Source organism: Passer domesticus, chromosome 4, assembly GCF_036417665.1.
Source record: "Passer domesticus isolate bPasDom1 chromosome 4, bPasDom1.hap1, whole genome shotgun sequence".
Taxonomy (NCBI): Eukaryota; Metazoa; Chordata; class Aves; order Passeriformes; family Passeridae; genus Passer; species Passer domesticus.
Genome location: NC_087477.1, coordinates 51,819,403 through 51,842,516, shown reverse-complemented (window position 1 = coordinate 51,842,516; position 23,114 = coordinate 51,819,403). Strand labels below are relative to the sequence as shown.

The 23,114-nt window shown below is 37.4% G+C and overlaps 2 protein-coding genes across 5 annotated transcripts in view; one reads left to right on the top strand and one right to left on the bottom strand.

Moving 5' to 3' along the window:
• The window catches only part of DCTD (dCMP deaminase), a 201,541-nt gene that overhangs the window by 98,764 nt on the left and 79,663 nt on the right, over positions 1-23,114 (top strand). The window lies entirely within an intron of this gene.
• The window catches only part of WWC2 (WW and C2 domain containing 2), a 95,100-nt gene that overhangs the window by 49,366 nt on the left and 22,620 nt on the right, over positions 1-23,114 (bottom strand). For both annotated transcript variants that reach the window (XM_064417816.1, XM_064417817.1), the window contains exon 2: positions 10,976-11,085. In XM_064417816.1, coding sequence (XP_064273886.1) covers positions 10,976-11,085 — 110 coding nt within the window. The remainder of the gene's footprint in view (positions 1-10,975; positions 11,086-23,114) is intronic.

Here is a 23,114-nt window from a genome sequence, read left to right as displayed (position 1 = left end):
TTATTCTCTGGGTTAGATTTCTGCCACTTTAGTCCTCTGAATTGCTTTTCTGTGGGAAGCAATGCAGGGGGGAAAAATGGGAACAAGTGGCTGAAGATGTGGAGAGAAAAAAGAACTGCAGTCGAACCAACATGATTGCTCTAAACTGTAGCTGAAGTGCACTCTTGGGAGAAGGGACTCTTTCAACTCCATGTAAGAAAACATATTTTGTAACAGCAAAAGCTGATAAAGACAGGACCTAGTTAATAACAGTTTCTAATAGTGACTAGCTACCAGTTTTTCAAAAGCATTTTCTCTTGTTAATATCACAATAACAGAAAGACATACAAAGAAAAAGCAGCATCCCATAAAACAAACCCTGTAGAATCCTAAACTGACAATCTCTATGGAACTACTGATGCATTTAAAAAGAATTAAATACATAAACACACTCCCTCTACCTGTTACAAATGTGACATTTCTACTTGGAAAAGGCATTTCTTGGATGTGCACAATGAATGCATAGAGAGAATAACCCACATAAACCCTAGTGTGGTGTATAAAAGATTAAAGCAGAAAAGCTTTATACCCAGTTGGTTTTCCAATAACCCCAACAGGAACACTCTCTCAAAAAAATCTAACTATAGCTACAGACGCACATACACATACATCCGTGTTGATAGCCACCTGCTCTTTTACACAAAGATACTGGGCACACAAAGAAGCAAATCAATACCTTTTCTCTCCTAAATGGTCAACACATGTTCCTATCTGTGCCCACTTATTGTTGTTGTGCTTTAACACACTGCACATTCACAGTTATTTACACAAGATAAGAAGTGCTGGTTTCCAGAGTTGTCCTTTTTTGTGAAGCAGGTTGAAGAGCATGAAGCAGAATTCTCATGGGTCAATGATCAAATACGATAAATGCAGTTATGGTGGTTTTTTAGATGAATGTAATGATGTGATTGTGTTTTAAGAGTGCAACCAGCAGACACCAAATAATCTTACAAGATTGGAAGGTCTCATCTTCGAGCATGTTGTAGGTAATTGCTTTGTAGGTTTTAAGTGAGGATTGCTCAACATGCAGCCCAAAGACCAAATGTAGCCCGCAGAGTTCTAAAACGTGGCCTACAGATGCCCTGTCCTTGGGACTGCAAGAGAAGGACAAAGCTGATCAACGGCACATTATTTTCTATTGCTGACAAATACAAACATTTCCTTTTTGCGTCTCCAAGCTGCAAGTACAAAACAATACTGTGATTATATGAGCTAGCAAATTTTATACTGACAATCATAAATGAGTTAAAGGTGACCCTGCGTGTAAAAAAACTGCACACTAACTTCAGCATACCAACGTTTGGATATTTGCATGTGTAGGTACATTGGCTGGTCAAATTACTCTCAGTCAATTCTAACTGCATGTTTTATTCTGGAACAAAAGCTCAGTTGTGAAAATACATTACCATGGAAAAAGCAAAGCAGTATGCAATGACTATCCTAGAATTGTTACTCAACTTTTACCAAACAGAGAAGATTCTGAAGAATTTTACTCTGTACTCTTCTTAAATAGTATAATTTAGAAAACCCAAAAAAGCATATCTCTTGTCTGGCAAGTTGTTCATAAATATATATATAATCTATGTATGTATACACATTTCTAAAAACATTTCTATGGTGCCTGTATAACAGCACCATATGTTTGTTATCTATACTTTTCAGTTATCTCTATTTTCATCAGTAGGCTTACTCCATAAAGGAAAAAAAACCCAAAACAGAACTATAGATGATATTTCTGTTTCTGTAGCACTACATTTTGAAATGGAGCACTGAAAAGTATGTCCATTTGAGCACATATACCTTCCAAGAGCTGATAATTTTTTTTAAAGCAGCGCTCTTTCAAAAACAAATATTTATACTTCTCAGAGTAAAGCCTCAGAAAAGATAAGGATTTTTTTCCTTGGACAAGAATTTTTCAAGCACCTGCTGCTAAGGTCAAACTTGTACACACAAGAATATTATTGGGATAGTGACATGCAAGTAATTGAGGGAAAAGTTTCCTGAACATTTGAAAATGAGCTGTGAAGCCTTTCATGCTCACCAGAGTGAGATTTAAACCACAAAGAACATCTAAACTTGTTCCTCCCCTTATTATTCAACAGCTAATGTAAAATAAAGTAGGGAGATCTCATTTCTTTTCTAAGGCAGATAAATGTTCCCACTGGTGACTGCAACAGGATGCCCTATAACCCTGTCTGCAGCAGATAGGAATAATGCAGCAGATTGCCAGCTGGGCAGATGGGGAGATGTTATTTCTGCTCCTCAGGTGAGGAGTAAGGATTGGTAATGAACACTAGACAGAGCTGTAGAGCTGCATCTGAAAATGTTCTCGAAAATGCAAACCGGACTTCAATAATCAACAGTGGAAAATGAACAAACCACCTCCTCTTGGCAGGGCCTCTCAAACATTTTCTGCATAAACTTAGGCATGAACCAAAGGAATCTACTTCAAATGGATCTTTAAACAAGCAGACTTCATCAGGCTCTATGAAGACCACAACCTGACTAAAAAAACAATTGTGTATATCAACTTCCTCTGTCCAATCACAATGTAAAAATAACAATCCATAGTAACAGAATGAAGAGGATGGCAGTGCGCATAATACTCAGGTTACTTATTCCTAATTTGACCTGGATTCAGCGTCACATAAGCAAAGGTTCTTGCAAAGCAAAATTACTCAATTCTATTAAGATAGTTTAATTTAAAACTGATTAAACTTGAAACAAGTGCATAGTTAATAAATTTATTAAAATACCCCAATAAACAAGCAGTTTATTTCCTCCTATTTTTAAAGATCTGGGTGATTACCCACACTGGGGGAAATTCTGTGGTCTCACCCAGTGGAACCACACAAATGGCAGGATGGCATGCTCCACCCAAGGATGTTCCTGTCACTGAAATGATCACAGCCCTGTAACATAGAAGAGGAAACTGTGCTGGCTTTAATCACACTGCTGTTCATGAAATGCACTCTTCCTGGCTCACTGCCAGCACAGTTTGATACACTTAAACACAGGGAAAAAAAAATCTGGCCAGAACAATAATTCAAAATCAAAAGGTCATGTCTGACTTTATGTCTTGGAAGTTTTGTTCTTTTGGCAAGAGCATGCTTCAAGGGCAACAATGTTATGCATGTCTTTGTAATTATACATAGGATATATATTATACGTTGGATACAGGTGAGAGTCAGGCATGCCAATTTTTTTTTAATTAGGTATTTTCACATGTTACGTTCCTGTCTGCTAGCAAGAAGTTCTGCCAAATTTTTACAGTCTACTTAAACAAAAGGAAACTATTACTTTATCAGCAGTAGATCTTATTTCCCTAAAATAAATGGAATTACAATCCCACTAGAAAATCCCACTGGGAAGGGAATGGCTCCCTGACGCCCCACTGCTAGACATAAGAGAATTGGACATTTTACTACAGGATTAACAATATGTGGAAGCAATAGTTTTCCAACCTCTCCTCTTGCCAAACAAAATAGTAGCGTTGACTGGCTCTTGAACAACTCACATGTAAGTTGTGTTCAGTCAGAGACATTTGCATTCAGGCAACACAGTTAGAGAACAAATACTCTCCAGAGGTCCCTCTAAAAAACCAAGCCAGATATGCTAGATTGCTACTTGAGGAGGGCACATGCACACCAAGAGGAGACAAAACAATGACATACTTTTCATTCTGAAGAGAGAACTCTCACATGTTTAAACATATGCCCATATTATTTCAGTTTGTAACTGTTGCAGAATCACCATCTCAGAAAGGAGGCTATCCCAAGGGAAATTAGCTGACCTGGAAGAAATGAGGAGCAGAGACCTAAGATGTGTAGGAAGAAGAACAGGGTAGAGTTGCATGCCACAGCTGGAGCTGTGTAATAGTTCTCTTTTTTGTCAGTGACGGTTTCTACCATGTCACCTCAAACCCACAGTCCCTACCATTAGACAGTCACGTGTTCTCTCTACACAGTCTGTACTTAATTCAGCACAGTCTATCTGATGTAGTAAGCCCACCCACACACTACCTGTCTCTAGAAGATGACACGAAGTTGTGACGTGGTATCAAAGGTCCAGTGAGCCAGTACAAAGCAGGAAGAAAACCCAGCTGGGGAAAGATCTTTTTTCAGGCAACAGTTAGCCTGAAAACTACTACAGATCTAGTAGTAGTTTTCAGGCTTACAGATCTAGTAATCCACTGCATTCTCAAATATGGGTCTACTCATCAATACCGTGTACCTTTTCCCTCATATAGTAACTTACAGGAATATTCCCAAACCTGAAAACCTGGACTGCCAGACAGGAGGCAACAGAACTGCAGTGGCTGAGCCCTGAAAAGGGCAGCTGTGACTGGTGCAGAACTACTGCTCCATGTCATGGTTCAGCTCAATTCTCTGTGTCAAGGTGGCAGTTTCTCTGCCTCAAACAGTGATGAAAAGATAACTCCACTACACCTGACATCTCTGGTTATCTTGCATAATAATTGCAGGACTACCCCTTCCAGCCAAAGAAACCCCACCTTCAAGGGAGTTGTGCAGACCTCAGACCCCTGAACCCAACAGCTGACTACATTCAGGACCCCTCACCAGTGAACTGCTCCTGAACCTAACTGCTGAAGACAGTGTACAAGCTAAATACAGATTGGTTTTTCAACAGTCCTCAATAACTTTGCTTTGGCAGGATTACATCCTATTCCATGGAGGAGGTTTGAGAGGGAGATGCCTTCAAAGCATTCTACTGCACGCTGAGGGCAAGCTCTTGGTTAAGGGCTGCAAGCAAACCAAACTAGGGCCAGGCACAGCAAAGGAGAATCAAGATTTTAACGGTAACTTGCACAAAAATGTCTCAAGATGGCACAACAAAACCAAGAACAACCCTTTGACATACAATATCAGAAGAGGAAAAATGTTGTTGGATCCCAGCTACCACAGGATAGTACAAGTTAGCTAAGTGGTGGTTGATGAAAGCAACTTTATCAACAACATTAGGTATATCCCACATTACTGGATAAAAAAACTGGCTTTCAATCCTCCAGTACTTTTGCTAGTTTCAGGGAGAATAACCAAGTGTTACTAGACTGTCTTAAGAAACGTCCTTTATTGTTTACATGGCAAATGCTTTCTGAATTTTTTTCCTTATTCCTTTCTTTCCCCCCTGCTTTTTAAAGCACTTGCAATTCAAACTCAAACAACAATAAAAGCAATTTGTACTCAAAAATTTGTGGAAGGTTTCACAAGTAAATATTGCATCATTTCATACTGACATCTTTGTTCAATAGGTACATTAAAATAAAGAATTGCACATTGCAGAGACAGCAGTTTCAGTGAGACCATAGAAGCCAAAAAGATGACATATTAAAAATGATCTAACACATGCTGGATACCCAAAGAAAATCACATTCCATCACATAATTATATGGAACATGGGTTCTAAAGAGAGACATAGATGAAAAGTAGATTATTTAGAGTATGTTCAAAACTGACCTCTCTAAGTTTGTTTCTTGCCATCAAACATTCACACAAAAAGTGACCCCTCTCTTCCAAACATTTTTTTCACTTTTCTATTAAATAATTTTGTGTTTGAATTTGGGCAATGAGAAAATTAGAACTTTTTCCAGTTATACTCTCCAAGTATGAGCAGTTTTCCAAAAAAGATTAATTCAAAGATTTTTACTATTAGTTTCCTCTAGATATGGGACAGAATATATTTATATATTTCAGAGTGAAATGCAGTAGAAACTCTGAGGATTTTGTTCTACATTATCAAGCAAGCAGGTAATGTTCTGCTGCTAAGGTTAGCAGAACAAAGACATATGAAAAAGATGCAAGTATGATCTTTACATAAATGCCAGCAGATAAAACTATCTTTTATCCAGAGCCTTCACTACTTGAGCTCTCCTTCTGTGGCCAGCATGCCACAGAATTACTCTAATCTCTTCCTACAGCCAGAATGCAGAGAAAATACCTACAAAAAAGATTCAGGGTAAGACATTTCACACTTGGGTTTCTGCCATGTGCATTTGCTGACAGCAAAGAGTCTTCACAACTGATTGCATGCTACCACTTGCTTAGGAGATGGCGGTAGGTCATGGGAACAAACAGGGCACATTAGTGATGATAAGCCATTTGACTCCCTCAAGCTATCAGTAATTACAGACTCATGGTGGGATTTTCAGATTCTTCCTTTTCTGAAAATCAATCTGGCCTACTTTCATAGATGCAGATATACTAGACTTCCAGGCTGGAGCAGTCTGTCCACAAAAGTCCCTGTGTTAGATAAACCAGTTGCACAAGCATAAACTAGTATGAAAACCTTTAAGATTACAACAAGAAATAGAACTCTTATAGTTAAAACATCATACTGTGTAAAACAGTGTAAGCAGCTAGCCTTTACTCTTCACCTTTTTTTTTTTAGCATCACTGACTCAATTTTCCTTTTCTTTGTGGATGAAAGTGATAGCAGGATGTTTCTGAGAAAGATATATTCATGCTTTCAAAAGGGACAGTTAAAATTAAGTAGGGAGGAGGTGCAGAAGCAGAGAAGTTGTCCAACTCCATTTTGAAGAAAAGTGCTGGTTGGAGTTCAGGGAGAAAAATTATCATATTGAATACAAAGTACAAACTGGCAAAAAGAAAGTGATGTGATGGTCTGAAATTGTACAGGGCTAGGAAAAACTACTTATCATTGTCTTTTAAACACCGTCACTCACTGCCATTCTGCTACCTTTGCCACTAAACATTACTAAGAGCAGAGTATTTGTTTTATGAGTTAACTAGATTAATGCAATGAAGAAAACAACCATTTGCCTTGTTATTCCTGAGACTTATCTGAGGAGATAAGAACTGAAAGTAAATGGGGTAAGTTATTTAGGAACAGATAGGGTGCTGAAGGCAAGGCAGAACTTGTCTCAGTAGGATATTCCTATAGACCATGCACATCAAACCAGAAGTTTCCTTTTCTTTCTGCCATTACCTCCACAACTGTTCATCTAAACATAGCATAGATTGATCCAGATCAGAAAACCTGAGCAGCTGGGGGAAGAGAGAGGAGGTGGAACACAACTCACACCTCAGGAAGCAGAGCACTTCCCTGTTGTCCATGTTTACTGCATATCCTCATGCGGACACAATGTGGGGACAGGAACTGACAGCAATGGCTGCTACTTCAGCTGCCACCACCACCTGAGAAGTGCACCTGGAAGTCACAGCCTCAGAGTCAAAACTGCTTTCTGGCACAGAACAGATGAAAATTCAAGGGTGTAATTTCAAAATGCCTTGAACCACTGTTCCATCTCTTCCACCTGACTGTTCATTCATATCCCCAGGTCACCTTCCTTTTCTTGCTTGCATAAATAGAGGTGTGGAAAGGAGAACAAATAGCAACTTTCCCCCCACCCCCCCCATACCAGATTAGGTTCAACTTGAATCAGCTCTCTGATCTGATTCACTGTCTGGCCATGCAAATGTTCATGGCAGTATAAGCAAAAACATTGCAGAGACAGAACAAAAGGCCAGAGGTAGCAATAGAGCAGGACCAATACTTTCAAAGATTATATCAGCTTAAAGGTGTTTGCAAATCCAAGCTCTAAGAACATAAATGTTTACATCTCAGACACTTAATGCTTGATATGGAAAACCCTACATAAGAATTAGAAAAAATTTGAAAGTGATAACTTCACCTGCAGATATATGAAATAAAGTGGAGTAATAGTTATGTGTTATTTTTAGCGTGGCCTTTTCCTCATGTTGTTTAGCAAAATCAGTAAATGTTAGCAAATTAGCTGAAGTGGATGTACACATGAGAACAGGTATGCAATAATGATTATAGGAGTCAACAGCATAAGTCACAACATCTTTGGGCTCTCCCAAACCGCAGTAACAAGGATCTTGCAGAAAACAAATTCCTCAGGCCCTGCCCACCAAATAATATTCTTTCAGTCATCCTCTAACAAAGGGTGCTACTGAAGCACCGGATAAGCATTTAAGTTCTTACAGTATTAGCTACCCAGATCATATGCATGTTCTGCCTTGCCAGATGGCCTGTAATTTGGTCTCCCTTGAAGCTGAAAGCATCAGATTAAAACTCCTAATTGGGGTAATATATTCATAAAGTAATGACCTCAGTCAGTGCTTCTCAAAGTGGGTTACATCATCCAAAAGGATCATGAGAAAGCTCTAAGGCTATTGAAAAATCCAAACTGTATTTGGGGGTGAAAAAAAATATTAAATATAGAAAATATAGAAAATGTGAGATTATAATAAAACTAAATCATCCTTAAACATATAGAAACCAAAATAATCTGAGGGATTGTTCTATATTTGCAGACTACTCATAGACAACTCTTAGCCCTCTGCAGAAGAGAAGAGTAGGCTTTTCTCAGGTTTATGTGAAAGAAGGGAAGGAAAAAGATCAAGACAAATAATTGCTCACATGAGGAAAATATTTTGAAAAAAATAATATGTATATTGATTTACATAATTTTTGAAAAAAATTACTTAATAGAAATTCAGTAGAAGTTTTAGAACTTTGCAAGGTGCAATTGCTTTCTCTAAATTACGGGGGAGTTTTGTCAATATCCACTGCAGCAAGTACCTATCTGATCATTAATGGAAACTTCACCCTTAACATAAATGTCAAATTTTTACTGAAAAGGAGGGAACAACCGTGAGTAACAACCTGCTCCTCCATAGCTCAGTGGGCTGGCTTGAGAAATATAACAAAATTGGAGCCACCACAGTAAAACTGATCCAAGTTCTGTGAACAACCTGAAACTTCACAATTGGATCAAATGCAGCTTTGTAGAGAGGCACACAGTAGGAACAACACTAGAAAAACAAATGAGAAAAAGGACAGATAAGAGAAAAGTTGTTTAGAATAATTAATTATGGGATGCAAAAGGAGAGACTCAGTGGGCCTTCCCTCAAACATTTTGCTGAAATAAATCCAGTCAGACAGCAATGAACATGAAGCATTGTTAGTCATCTCTCCCTACCTAACACATGGGAGCAGATTCCTTCCCAAAGTGCTATCCCTCAAGCTGCTATTTATGAGTCCTGAAATTCTGCTTTATCCAACCTGTTTTTCAGGCATCTATCTATTTCTTCTTCCTCCTAGCAGTAGGTACAGTTTTTCTCCCTCATTTGGCTTCTTTGTTCAGTAGCAGAGAGAATTAACAAAACCACATTCAAAAGAGTAAAAGAGTCTTCTTTGTTCTAACATAGCCACTGTCCTGACAGGGAATTTTAACAGTTCAAATCCAAAAAGCATACTCAGCACATCTGACTTGTTACAAAACTAATAAAGCACTAAGCAGACACAAAACCCATTTTCTAGAAAGGTTTTTCTCCACTCGTTTCAAGAGACCTCCATACCAGAGATTTCCACAGCATCAAAACATTGCATGTGCCTTGATCAGATGAAGTAGAAATAATAATCTCCATATGTGGCGCATCAGACAAATCACCTACTTGTAAGATTCTTAGGCAGTTTACCACCCAGCAACTGAAGAGTACTCTCACCAAAACACTATGCAAAATACAGTGTACAAAACTAAAATACACCACTTTACAAAATAAGTTTCGCTGAAGTTGCTACAAAGGCATACATATATTAATATAAGAGGAATCAAGAGCACGATTGAACAAACAAGGGATGGAAACTACCTTTAAGTATATCAAAATTTCAAACCATGAATAGCTCCTAATATTCACTTTCCATGCACAGGAATAATATTTAAGAGTAAAGAAAGCAGTTATTTTTTTTTCTTAAAAAAAACAGGCAACAAAAATACAAGAGGTTTTTAGAACTGATTAAAAATTTTGAAAATGCATGAAATAAAAAGAGCACAATCAGAGCATAGTGAACTGAAAGCACTCTCAAAACACCCAGAAATGCAACTTGGCTCTCAAAATTTGCATGCCCTATAATTTTGGCCAAAGCAGAAGTCAGAGACAAGTTTATGCTGATAACTGCATTTAGATTCAGAAGAAAACCCTTTATTTCTTCACCTTTTGAATTCAATCAAGGATGCTTGTATGTTTAAAAGTTCATGAGTGTCTAACACTGTATGTAAGATCAGAGGACTCTCATTGCAAAGCAAAGCTTTGTAATTAAGAGCACAAATGAGGTTATTGGGTGGGAGAAAGTTCAATATTAGGTGTCTATCTGCAGGTGCTTAACAAGCACAGCTAATATCTAATGTCCCATTCTAGTTATCAGAGTTCTAGTCCAACCCAACCAAAGGAGGTTAAATTATCTCATCTGCAAAGCAGACAGCTAACCAGTCAGCTACATCCTATTTTACATTACACCAACTGTACTGACTAGAGATCTTGTGACTGCAAAAGTGGCTTAGACAAGGCAGGGTGGATTCACTTGCCCATGCATTTGAGATGCCATTCAGAAGGCCACTGGTCTCTTACTGTCCATGCCATCTACTGACCTGGTGCAGTTGCCTCTGCTAACTTCAAGCATCTGAAATGGCTGTAGATACCTGCTAATTTTTAGGTAAGTATGGATACTGCTAGCACAGATGCACATACCTAGATTCAGGTGTTGATCTCAAATAGAACCTTTGCTATTTTGCTGTTAAAGACTATTTCTGGGAAAATAGAAAAACATATCAATATGGAGTAATAAATGTATACAGAGAAAATAGAAATGCTTTCAGGAATATATTCATTTCGGTAGGCCAAAATAGCATTGTATTTCACATTTTGCTAGTTTTACGTGGTTTAGACATAATTACCATGCAATTATAAATATACACAGAAACAGACGTCACCATTTTGTATCAGCAGATTTTCTTGTAAGCATTTATAAACCAACAATGTTATACCAAAGGACAAATTCTCCCCACCATTTTGATTTTAATCAAGAATTCTGAGTCTAATCAAGATGAGTTGTCTTTTATAACCAACGTGGCAAACCAAAAGGTACTTACGGTTGATGTGGTCAATGTAGTATACACCAATCTGAGGATCATACGCCGCTTCCCATCCCCACGGCAATTCATCCCCAACGCAATCCGCAAACGACAAGGGCTTCGTTAACCTACAGCAAGGAAACAATTCAATGATATAGCTTTCTCTCTTCCATATATCTGTTATTCATATTAATTCCTAATTCTGTTATGACAGAAGCTGAAGAAACATAGCAGGGAGAAAGGAGAGCAAGTTGATTTTTTTCCTCCTAAACGAGAACATATTGCAAACATTTTCCACTACAGGAACTCAAGTGAGAAATCCACTGCAACACCCTTCACATCTGACAGTATAAAACTCAACAACAACCTACAGCTTTAAAAAAAAAATATCTATATTCCTATTTGTCGCCAGAAAAACTGGACCCTTCAACCTCGAGTCAGTGAAGAGAGCACAAGATTTCAAGATCACTGTTTCTAATGACCACAGAAAGTCAGAAAAGAGAATACAGCCACCTAAGATGCAGTTAGCAGCACTTATCAATCCCTGCACTTGAATAAAACAAGCAGCAGTGTGCACAGAGTAGACATTTTATAAGTAACATTTAATGGGCCTTAGATGTTCACATGTTGTTTTTGCAGGAAGACAGACTATTAAGGTTTTTCACTTTAATAACAGAGCACCTATTTGCTATAAGAACTAGGGTGATAAATATAATACATGGGCTCTTTTCCAAGTGAGGCTGAGCAAAGCTTTACATGATCATATTTTGGTCCTTTTTTTTAATAAAATAAAATAGTACTGAGTTTCCTATTGATAAATCCACAGATAAATGCCATTTCTAACATAGTGATATATTTAATAGAAAGAACAAGATATAAGGTTTTATTGTTGCCACAGTGACGGTAAGATTAAGTAGATATCTAGAGTTTAAAAAAAAATCCACAGAGTGAAATGATGAAGAGAAATTTGTGGGACACACAAGCAGCACTCCTTTGCTCACTGCTGATTAAGTTTCATCACCTAAGACTGTTTTTTCATTTCACCATTAAAATTCTATACAAATAAAAAGCTAATTTGTATGTTTCAGGATTTTTTCTTTATTAACTCCTGACCAAAAGAAACAGGTTTATTGACACTTTTGTGAGAAAAGAAAAAGAAAACAATAGTACATTTTACCTTTTATAAACTGAATTGGATTTTGTGTACAAAATACCAGATAGAAAGTACTTTACAAAAATATTTAATTCTTTATGCAGCTGTAAAAGCAAATTTAAGCACAAATTTGATTTAGAAATCATTTCCCCACTATTATCTTTATTATTATCATCATCATCAATGGATCTCCTGCCAATTCTTTAAGTTGAACAGTATTCCTCCAAGATATGGGTGCAGAAATCACAAAAAATAAAGCTCTCAGGATTCAAAATGTTTTGAATATTGATTCTTTTTCAATTGTTTTTTAAATTGCAAGCATGAATCCACTTCCTCATATTTCTCCAAAGTTTACATCACAATCCTGTGAAGGTTACTAACACTGTATTTGAGGTTCTGAACAAATTTGCAAGTATAACACAAATTTGCTCATTCATTGCCACTTAAAAACTGCTATGTTAACCACCAGACACACCAAAAATTATTATAAAATATAGATGGAATTACGAATGTGGAATTACATTTGGATCACCAGGATACAAAAATGCAATTATAAGCAGCACAAGTAGGCTGTCAACTCGCCTGTGATTTCCAGGGCCAGAGGAGGTCTGTAGCAAGCCAAGCCCATGTACTGTATCCTCTCACACTGCTGACCTGCGCCTGTAAATCCAGACCCTGGCACAGCTCTGCATGGGGCTGCTCCAAGGACACTCCAGAAAGCCCAGCTCTGACCTGCCACCTTGCTCCTCCTCTCTGGGCAGCAGAGCAGGGCTGCCTTGGCCAGGACCCAGATGTGCAGCTCAACAGGCCAGCAGCTGGCCTAGTGCTGCCACACCAAGCACACCTGACCTAATGCTGCCTACTTATAATTACCAGCACTGCTTCAAAGATTACTGTTCTGTTGTAAATTGTAATTGCTAGAGAGAAAGGGATGGCTCTTAGGGAAGCAGGAGAAGCCTTTCAAATCCAGGATAAGCACAATTCCAGGCAGGAAGCATGCAGCAGGCTGAACACAGGGCATCCATGTCAAAGAGTTCCCAGGCCACTAATGCTCAGAGGGAGCATCAATCACATAAAAGCAACAGTGCTTTGGGAGTCTGGTTAGTCACATGAACAAGATGTGCCAACTTCAAAGGCACACCTACCTGTGAAAAAGTCCTGTCTCAAATTTGATTACAAGTGTAGATCTTCATGAAACAAACTGAATAACAAAGTTCAGTGTCATCCTTGCCTCAACATTATAACATTAACTCAAAACTCAATTCCTATAGTTCTAGTAGGAAAAATATTTGAAATGCCATATAGCAACACAGAAATCTCAGTATGGACTCAAACTCATATGAATACAGTCAGATGATTTTTAATAAACATTCAATACATTCACTAAAGTTACACACCAGAGCTAGCAACAGTCATAACGTGATTTTCAGATCACCTCCACAGGAGGGATATAAGCCCTGACTGATACAACCCTGACTTTTCATCTGCACTCTACACCAATTTCATTTTTAATCAAATACTCACTTCTTACTATAAATAGCACATTCTCTAGGTTAGACTGCAGTTGACTCTGATCATGCAAATGTTCTGTCCAGTGTTCTCACCTGTCTGAAACCAGATATGATAGGACTGAATAACAGCCATTCTTTCATCCCAGACACTCCATAAATTAAAGAGACACTAAAACACTTTGGAAAAGTATTTGAGTGACCCACAACGGACCTTAAACAAAAGGAGAAGAGGAGACAGAGATCCAAAAAGACAGGCAGTACAGGACAATTTGTTTTATAAATACTGCTCTGCTGGATCATGCTTGGACATTGCATCCTTAGGATCTGAACTATGTCAGAACTGTTCCAGAGGAGATTTTTAAATCATGAGAAGGTTTGTACATAATAAGATCACAATTACTTAAAAGGGCAACATTTCCATGACTCCCTTTTTTGTTCCAGAGCCTTTTAATAGCATACGATTTTTGAGCCTGATGCATCATTTTACTGAACAGCAATCAGCACAAAGTGATTGATACCTGACTGCTTATGGCGCTCAGAACTCAACATAACCACTATTTACTTTCAAAATACATATGACAAATAGAGGAAACTAACACAACATGAAGCAAAGGAAAATTTGCAAGACAAAAGTTGAGAGCAGAGAGTTACAAGATGTAATTGGACAGGAAATAATATCTAGGAACAAGGACTGAAGGAATCTTGTCTGTGAGAAGATCATTATCTGTGACATATTATAACCTATGATAGATGGATGGCCATTCCATTCATTAAACATCATCCAAGAAAAATGAGGTTTATTGCACTATAATAGAGGATGAAATGCTGCAAGTCTTGGGCACTGATATTCTAAGGCTAGTTCATAATACTTCGTTCATAAAACTTACTTTCAGTTTGTAGCCATACATTTAGATGTTCTTAAAAGAATGCCAGTACTCTAAAGATGACTTCAAACTCCACATTTAGTATCCAATGAAGTTCAATTAGTTAATAAAAGGCTTGGATTTCTTTAATGCATATCATTAAGCTTAAGTATTCTCACCTAGGGACACCTTTTTTTTTTTTTTTTGCTTTAGTGAACAAGAAGCAGGTGTGTGTAAGGAGAAGTGGCTATTTTAAGGAAAACCAGGAAGCATTCTGCAATTCCATTATGTAAACAATGCATAATTATGTTAATCACTTTACAGATGCTTAGGGAGACTTAGAAGACAAATACAGTTTACAAATTGAAGACCTCTATTATCATATCAAATCTACATTTTTCTTTAGAGTTTTCAAAATACAGAATTAGCTAGCTAAGCTCTTAAAATGCAGATTCTGCAATGATATACTTGTTATCATTAACAGATGTTTTTGTTTCTCCAGCCATGCCTGTAAGAATAAGTCTGTATATGCAGCTAACATTAATAATGAATCACAGAACCACAGCATATTCTGAGCTGGAAGGGACTCAACAAGAATAATTGATTCAACTCTTAAGGGAATGGCCCACATGGGGATGGAACCTGCAACCCTGTGTTATGAGCACCATGCTCTAAAAAAAATGAGGCTGAAGACACTGGAAAATGGAACCATAACTACAGACTGATGGATTGTCAGTGCAGAAATACTGGATCATTTGGACAACTTCTTATTTGATGTAAATCACATTTTGAAGTCCCCAGAACAAAAAAAATACACAGAAGACAGGTTTCTTTCCAAGACAGGGGTACACAAAAAATGAGACATTTCTTACATATAGCAGTACAACTACCTTTCTGTCAAGATACAGACAGCCCATGATATTTCCCATTTCTATGATCTGAGAATATAAAGAGGCATGTTCTTAAAAATGTGTATGCACATATATGTATACACACACATACACACACAACTTTGAACAAATTGTTCTATGCAAGAGAAATGCTGGATTCTGCTGCATTCCTTCTCTGACTCCTTTTTTCTCCAAAATCCATTCAGGATTAAATAAACTGTAATAATGAAACATAAGTTATACATATTATTATTAGTACTCTCTCAATAGAAAAAAGAAAAAGGAGGTTACAGTAGGCAGATCTTAGAAAATTGGGGGGGAAGGAGACATATACATGAAAAATAACCCCACGCACTCAAACCTGAAATTGCTTTTCCTCAGTCAGAAAGGAAGAAATCACAGGTTTGTAAGAGGTACACAAATACCTCAGAATTATTAACAGGTTCATCTTAATGCCTTTCAAAATTACTTCCAAGAACATCTCCTTCGCTGTGTGGTACTTGGCCTACAGTCAAGATTTGTAGTTTGGAATTCAGCGTCAATGCTCAGCTTCTATAGCAACTTCAATGTGCATTTGAGAACTTTCTCCAAATACCCAAAATGAACTCATGTGCTTTGTTGCATTACAAGATCCTGTGTGACATTTATACAAAATGCTGCACAGATTAAATTTAATTCATTTCTCATGTATAACGATGTATATTACACATTAATTATTTTAGAGTGCAGTACTTGTTAGCACTTTTTCTTGACAGAAATTTTTCTGAAAAATATACCTCTTCTCCAAACTCCAAGGAAGACAAAACATAAGCTGCTATTCAGATATGCAGTAATGGGCAATCTATTAAAATGGAAGACTAGAAATCCAGTGATGGAAGAATTGCATGCACATTTATCTGGAATCCACACACCATTACAGAAGAGTGTACAGATGGTTTATCCACAGTAATACCCACCAATACAACAGTTTACAAAAAGTTTCCTTCAAGCACTTTCAGTTAGCACAATTACACAGAATAGTAACATAAAATCAGCATCAATTTTTTTTTTGCAAAAGGATAAGTGGAAGTATTTAATTCTTATTTTGATCCATAGCTTGAGAGAAGCAAATGTAAAATTTTAATCAATGAAAGGAATGTACAAACAGAAGAAGAAAACTGTTCTCAATTTTTCATCAAACCTCCTGAATTTAGTGCTCAACTTGGATCTCAAAATCAATTCAATTCTTACCCAAATTTCTAATGCTATAGGCTTTATTACTTTGAAGGTTGTACAAACATGCATTCTAATCCCATACTAAATATGCTTACAAACATAGATTTTACTCATTTCAGGCATTCAAGACAAATTTCTTATATAAAACTCAGGGGTGCAATTAATCCCATTAACTTTAAAAAGCCAGTTACCAAACCTGAATTAATCTTTTAGGTTCTCTAGAGAGGCTGATTCAGCACATCTATTTCATACCTGAAGATTTCCCTCTTTCCCTAGTGAGTACAGGATTCTGAATGCAAGAATCCTTAGCATGTGCAAGGGTAACTAAGTTTAAGTGGGATGAATTCTGTAGCAGGCAGCAGAGTGCAGAATGGCAAAAGTGACCCAGCTGCTGCTCCACATTGCAGGTCAGAGTTAGAGAGGCATTGCTGCTCCCTATGGCCAAGGTCACTGACAGCATGAAAATTACATTGCATAGGGAACACAATTTTGTCTTCTACAAATTACAGTGGCTGAAGCTGTAACAAAATGCATTTACTTTGTATTAATTATATTGCTGTCTCTGTCCTAACTTTAAAAAGTAGTAACCAGGCTGTTTTCCTGTCAAACGGGGCAGAACTGGCCTACAAAACACCCTTCTGCCATATTCTTTGTTCATTCAATTCTGTAAGTTATGAACTAGCAATCCCACCCAAAATCTCTCTCTTGAAAAAGCTCATTCATGAGACAGCACTTCTGCTGCTAAATGTTTCACCATGTTCTTAACACAGTAGTGCCTCCCATTCAGATACCAGGCCAAGACATTTTGTACAAACTTTGAATTGTTTAGGTACATTCTCTTTTAATAAGGGTACTATTAAGGTATACTGCCACTTTAGTACAGGTATTATTTTGAAAGAGTAACTAAGTGGGCATCAATACCAGAGCAGAACAGATCAAACAAGGAGCAGCATGGTCGCAATCCCAGCTTGAAACAGTGGTGCAAAATAAACAAATATGGTAAGGTCATGCATGTTTACCTTGTTCACAAGATGTGTGCAACTAAATGTCAACAAATGCCTGCGCTCAAAAGACAGCAAACATGCATGTTACCTTTTCTATGCCAAAACAGAATCACTAACAGCTCAAACTAAATGTAACTCATTTCTTAATGATGAGATATTCTCAATAACATTAAATCAAACTTCTTAATAGCACTAAATGTATGCCTGTAGACACCAGCATGTGCACCACTAATGTGTTTGCTTTGTATTACACACACGTGCACACAACAGTATGGGTTTATAGTCAAATGTTCACAGCTACACTCCTGGCTAGAATGGATATGTAACAGTCAACAGTACTGCACCTTCACCTTTTTGCACCACTGGATACTCAAAAACTAATTGCACAGACTGAACTCACAGCAGTTATACACTTTCTGGAGACAAAGATTTATTAACTCCAGCAGTGTTTCCTGGATATATTTCATGAATTTTCACTTGTTTTCCAGATTTCAGATAATTTTGTTCCTTGTAATACAAAGAGAGGTAAAACACTCAAATTTGTATAAGAATGGAAACTTGAAATAAGCACTTACTCTAGTTTTCTAAAAAAATAACAGATATAGTACTAGTTTTAATAGCTCATAATTTCCATCCTGTGATTCTTTTAAGTCCTTGAATACTTACAACAGGCAGCAGGCCTTAAAGAAATATATTTTTTGGTTTTACAGAATTTCCTTGGAAGAAAAATGTACAAACATACAGATGGAGAATTATACTAAGAGACATACATTATTTCTCTACCTCACAGCAACCCAGAATGGAGGGACATTATTTGAGTACTTACTACTCAGATAACAGGCTCTTGCAACTATTTAACAAGCTCAAAAACTTGGTTTCCAGCACTGACAGTGATTTACTATAACTCCCATTTATAAGTGAGCTGTGGGTTCACGCGGATATACCACATTCAATGATGTTTCAGAGTATCAAAGACTTCGAAAAATACACTTTCCTTTAAAAGACTCTTGTCTAGCTAGCCAGCAATCCAGGTAAACACAATATTATATTCAGGAAGCACACAAGGATCAAGTAGAAACTAAAATCTAATCTTTTTTTTGTCCTCATGAGATTTGGGATTTTAAAAAACCTTTTTGGAGTACTGAATAAGTGGTTTCTTCTCTGTAATTTAGGCAGAGTCTTTTTGAAATGCATTGCTGAAAAGGGCAATGTGCTGAAGATTGTCTCAGTTTCCAGTCAGCCCTCCAGAGAGACAACTGCACCATCACTACCATGTGAAGTGGCAATATCAGCCCACCACCAGTTCTGGTTGCTCCCTTCCTGCAGTCTAACTCAGAGTCTCCTATGCTGCAGCACAGCACAAACTGTTCAACATATTCAGCAAGTCCTGCTTAGAAATAACAAGTCGGCACCTCACCAATGATGGGGTTTGGAGACAAGCACTAACTACAGTAGCAAACTGTACTCATTTCCTCAAATGTTTTTCAGCTCTTCTTGATTTAGTTAAACATTAAACTGCCAGGGCAAGGATGAAAACAAACCAACAAACCTTACTGCAACCACACTACAACAAAAAGTCTTAAATTCACTATATTTATACATAACTCACTAAACTTGTACAACATAATCTTGACAGGAATCTTGACAAAAGTTCTTCATTTCCAGTATCTATTATGAACATAACCAGCTTAAGCCAATACAGCTATGAATTTTTACTACAAAAATTGTATTATACCTAGAGAGCAAGTTCTTTGAAACAAAAATATAACTGCAAAGTTTTTGAGTCTACTTATTTTAACAGCAGCACAAGTATTCAAAAGTAAAACATGATAGCAAAAATAGCTGAACAACAAAACCCCTACAGAATGAATGCTATAGCTCTAGACAATTAAAGGACATATTCAAAGTTAAAGAAAGTAGGTTTTGGCTAGATATTGGGAAAAAATTCTTTACTGTGAGGGTTGTGAGGCATTGGAACGGGTTGCTCAGGGAAACAGCGGATGCCTCATGCCTAGAAGTGCTCAAGGCCAGGATGAACAGAGATCTGAGCAATCTGGTTTAGTTAAAAATGTCCCAATCCATGGCAGGGGAGTTAGAACTGGATGATTTTTAAGGTCCCTAAGGTCTGTTTTCCAAAAAAAACAACCTTCCTATTTCAATTAGCAGTTTTGCAAGTGTAATGTAAAAACATCAGAAATTAAGTGCTTGCAATATATTAATAAAAATTAATACCTTTTTATTTCTTTATTTTAAAAGACTTGTTTTCAATGTTCAAAAGTTCTACACATCCCCAAACTCCCTAGGCTTTATGCAATAGAGAAAAGCTAAGGATGAAAATGTTCACGTCATCCAAAGACCTTGCCTGCTTCCTCCACAGAAAAAAACCCACACAAAATGGGCAACTGATGTTGTTCTCACACACACACTCAAAAGGAAGGAAACAGAGAACATACAAGTTCAGCTTTCAGTCCAGCAGGCAGCAGACAGAGGGAGGCGAGTGCAGAGGGAGTGCTCTGCCTCCCAGCTCGCCATGAGATGCTGTGTGCATGTTAATGACTGCCATAAAAATGTGCTACCAGCAAGCAAGCCGAGCATAACTGCCTCCTCCCAGTCACAAAGAGGTGGCATTAGCTCAATGTCAGCTCCCTCTGTCCCCTCACAGGTGCTTCTGTGAAAAGGCACATGAACTGAATAGCTGAGACCCAGAAAGGGAAGAATGCATTTGGGAAGGAAGGGACCCACACCCACTGGTTGCAGGACCAGGTCAAACTGCCTGCTGGCTTGGTTTTTTGTTTCCTTTTCTTTTTGATTATGATAAACTGTTTGGGCTTTCCACTTCACAATTGCTATCAATGAAGAAAAAACTCCATGCTGAACTCAGCTACACATTCTACCACACCATTTCATCATTGAAGGTAATAAAAGTGAAAAGGAGAACCAATATTTTCCAGCTCAGCATACCAGCTATTTGTTTCTGTAAGGCAAAGCCTCCAACCAAATCACTATTTGTAATTCATTTATCTGTTTAACATTGCCAAGTTCAATGCAAAGATGACATTTTGAAAGGTTGGGGGGAAAGGGGACCACTGAGAAATGGAAGTGGGTGATACCATGAATGTTTTCTCCAGCGTTTGTGTTTGACGCAGCAGTTGGTCCTGCACTGGCATGTAAGCACTACAATATTAGACACCTGGAATGTGAGGAATGTCTGATAACCATACCCTAGCACACGGATAATTCCACAGCCATAAACCAATGATATGAACTTTGTCATTCCCCTGGAAAACTCAAATGCAGTGACACTATGAAAAGGCTACTATGTGCAGTGTTGCTATAGGTTATTTGTATATACATGACTGTACACTGTTGTTAAGAGGGAAAATGTTATCATCAACTGACAGCACTGTTAAGAAACTTAGCTATTAGTTTTAATTTAATTACATAAATGCCATGCTGTTTTCTGAGCAATTTGAAGTGTTCCTGATCCTCCAATCTCTGGGTGCAAACTTGACTTTGAAATGTTTTCCTTTACTGTCTTGTACCACTCTGATCTTCATTTTACATATTTACTAGCAAATATTCTTCCTACAATAGGAAGATGTACTCTTAAGAATACTCAACATAAGAAAAGCAAAAAAAAAGCCAAACCAAAACCAAACAAACCACAACAATTCCAGTCAAGAACTGATTCATGAAAGTCAAAAAATGGCACAAACTCTGCAGGAATTTCCACATGCAAATAGAAGAAACCAATCCTTACTGTTTGATAGAAGTATGATACAATAAACTACAGGTAGAAAATGTCTATAGGCTAGAATACTTTATGAGGAATTAATTAAAACAGATAGACGTAAGATAGAGGATTAAAACATTCTGGTAATTTTAATGATTTGTCACCTTGGCTGTCAGGCACAAAATACCAAAAACAGTCTTCATGGCATATTGTTAGGGTTAAATATAGGACATTTTTGTATTGTGATAATTAAATATGAGAAAGAGAAATGTATTTCAAAGAAAAAACACAGTCAAACCCCAGACAATTATCATATTTAATATCAGCATTAAAAGATCTTCCCAATCTCTTAACTTTTCCCCTTCCTCCTTTCTGTAGTTTCATACACACACTAGTCCAAATCACCCCACTACTCACCTCATCAGCTACAAAAAATTATTTTGAAAAAAAATTTTGTTCTGTAAACTCCACTTCTCCTGTAAACAAACCCTTGAATTGTAAGTGACCTTTGGATTTATAGAGAGGATATTTAAAGACTCTCCTCACCTAACTCTGCTCTCACTGAAGTCAGCAGGAGCATTACCAATTTCAGTAGCAGGAAACTTAAATCTAATACTTTCAAAAAGTACCCATCTGAACATCTCAGACAACCTTACATATATTCAACTTCAGTGCTGTGAAACCCTTCAGCCAAGTATACCAACCATTCCAGAAGCAGGGAAAAGGGAACTTAATATGTCCAATGTCTCTGCAGTTTGGTTACAGACCCACAAACTGCACCCAAGAGGAGAGAGCACCCCACTCTGTTATTCTCAATACTGAGTTCTTCATATCTTGATTCCAGCTTCTCACCCAACCACTTGTAACAATTTTCAATGCATACTTCATTAAACATTCTGTGTTTTCAGTACAATGCAGCTCCTGTTGCAAAAAGACTGAGCTAGATCAGAGCTCAAATGGCACACAATCACTTGGCGGACCTCTGCTCTCTGGTAAACTGTTTCCAGATGCTATAGAAGAAATCTTTAAAATATGTCAACATTTTTTTACATGGAAAATGAACAAACACAGCACTGATTTTATAAAACTGCAAGCAACATAACACTAAAGAAAAAAAGGACAATATGTTTGTATTTTAATATTAGTAAGAGATCATTAAAAAGTCTGCCAACCCTTGGTGCAAATGGTTCAAAAAGATCCCTCAATCTCAGCTATTTTCACAGATGAGAGACTCTAGAAAAATCATTCTTGAGAGCAGAGTGATGGAAGTCAGAGGCTAACATATATTAGTAAAACTGCACAAAACTGAACTAACGAGTAAGGACTGTAGAAAACGTTTGCTTCATAGAAATGTAACATTGAACTTAAAAGTGTAACATAACGAAGTCATGAAGTCATGGGTACATGACAAGATTACAGCAACGTAAAATTGCAATTATAAGATTATTTCAGATATATGTTCTGACCTACATTTAATCCCTCCCACTAATACAAAGAACTCTAGTTCATAATGCTTTTTTTTCACCTGCCTTTCTCTGTATACTCCAAGATACTCAGAAAACAGTGTTACATTACACAAAATCAATTCAAAGTTCCTTCAGCTTCTCTACTGTTTTTACATTTCTTTTTCCACAATATTGACTTCAAGATTTAGATCAAATTTATTCCCAGTGGCAGCAGGGTTTGAGGAATGGGAAATATGTAACAATTATCCAACAGGAAACGCCTAAGTTTGCTGTGACTTCCTTCGCACACACCCACTCCCAGAAACTGCCTGAAAAAAACCAC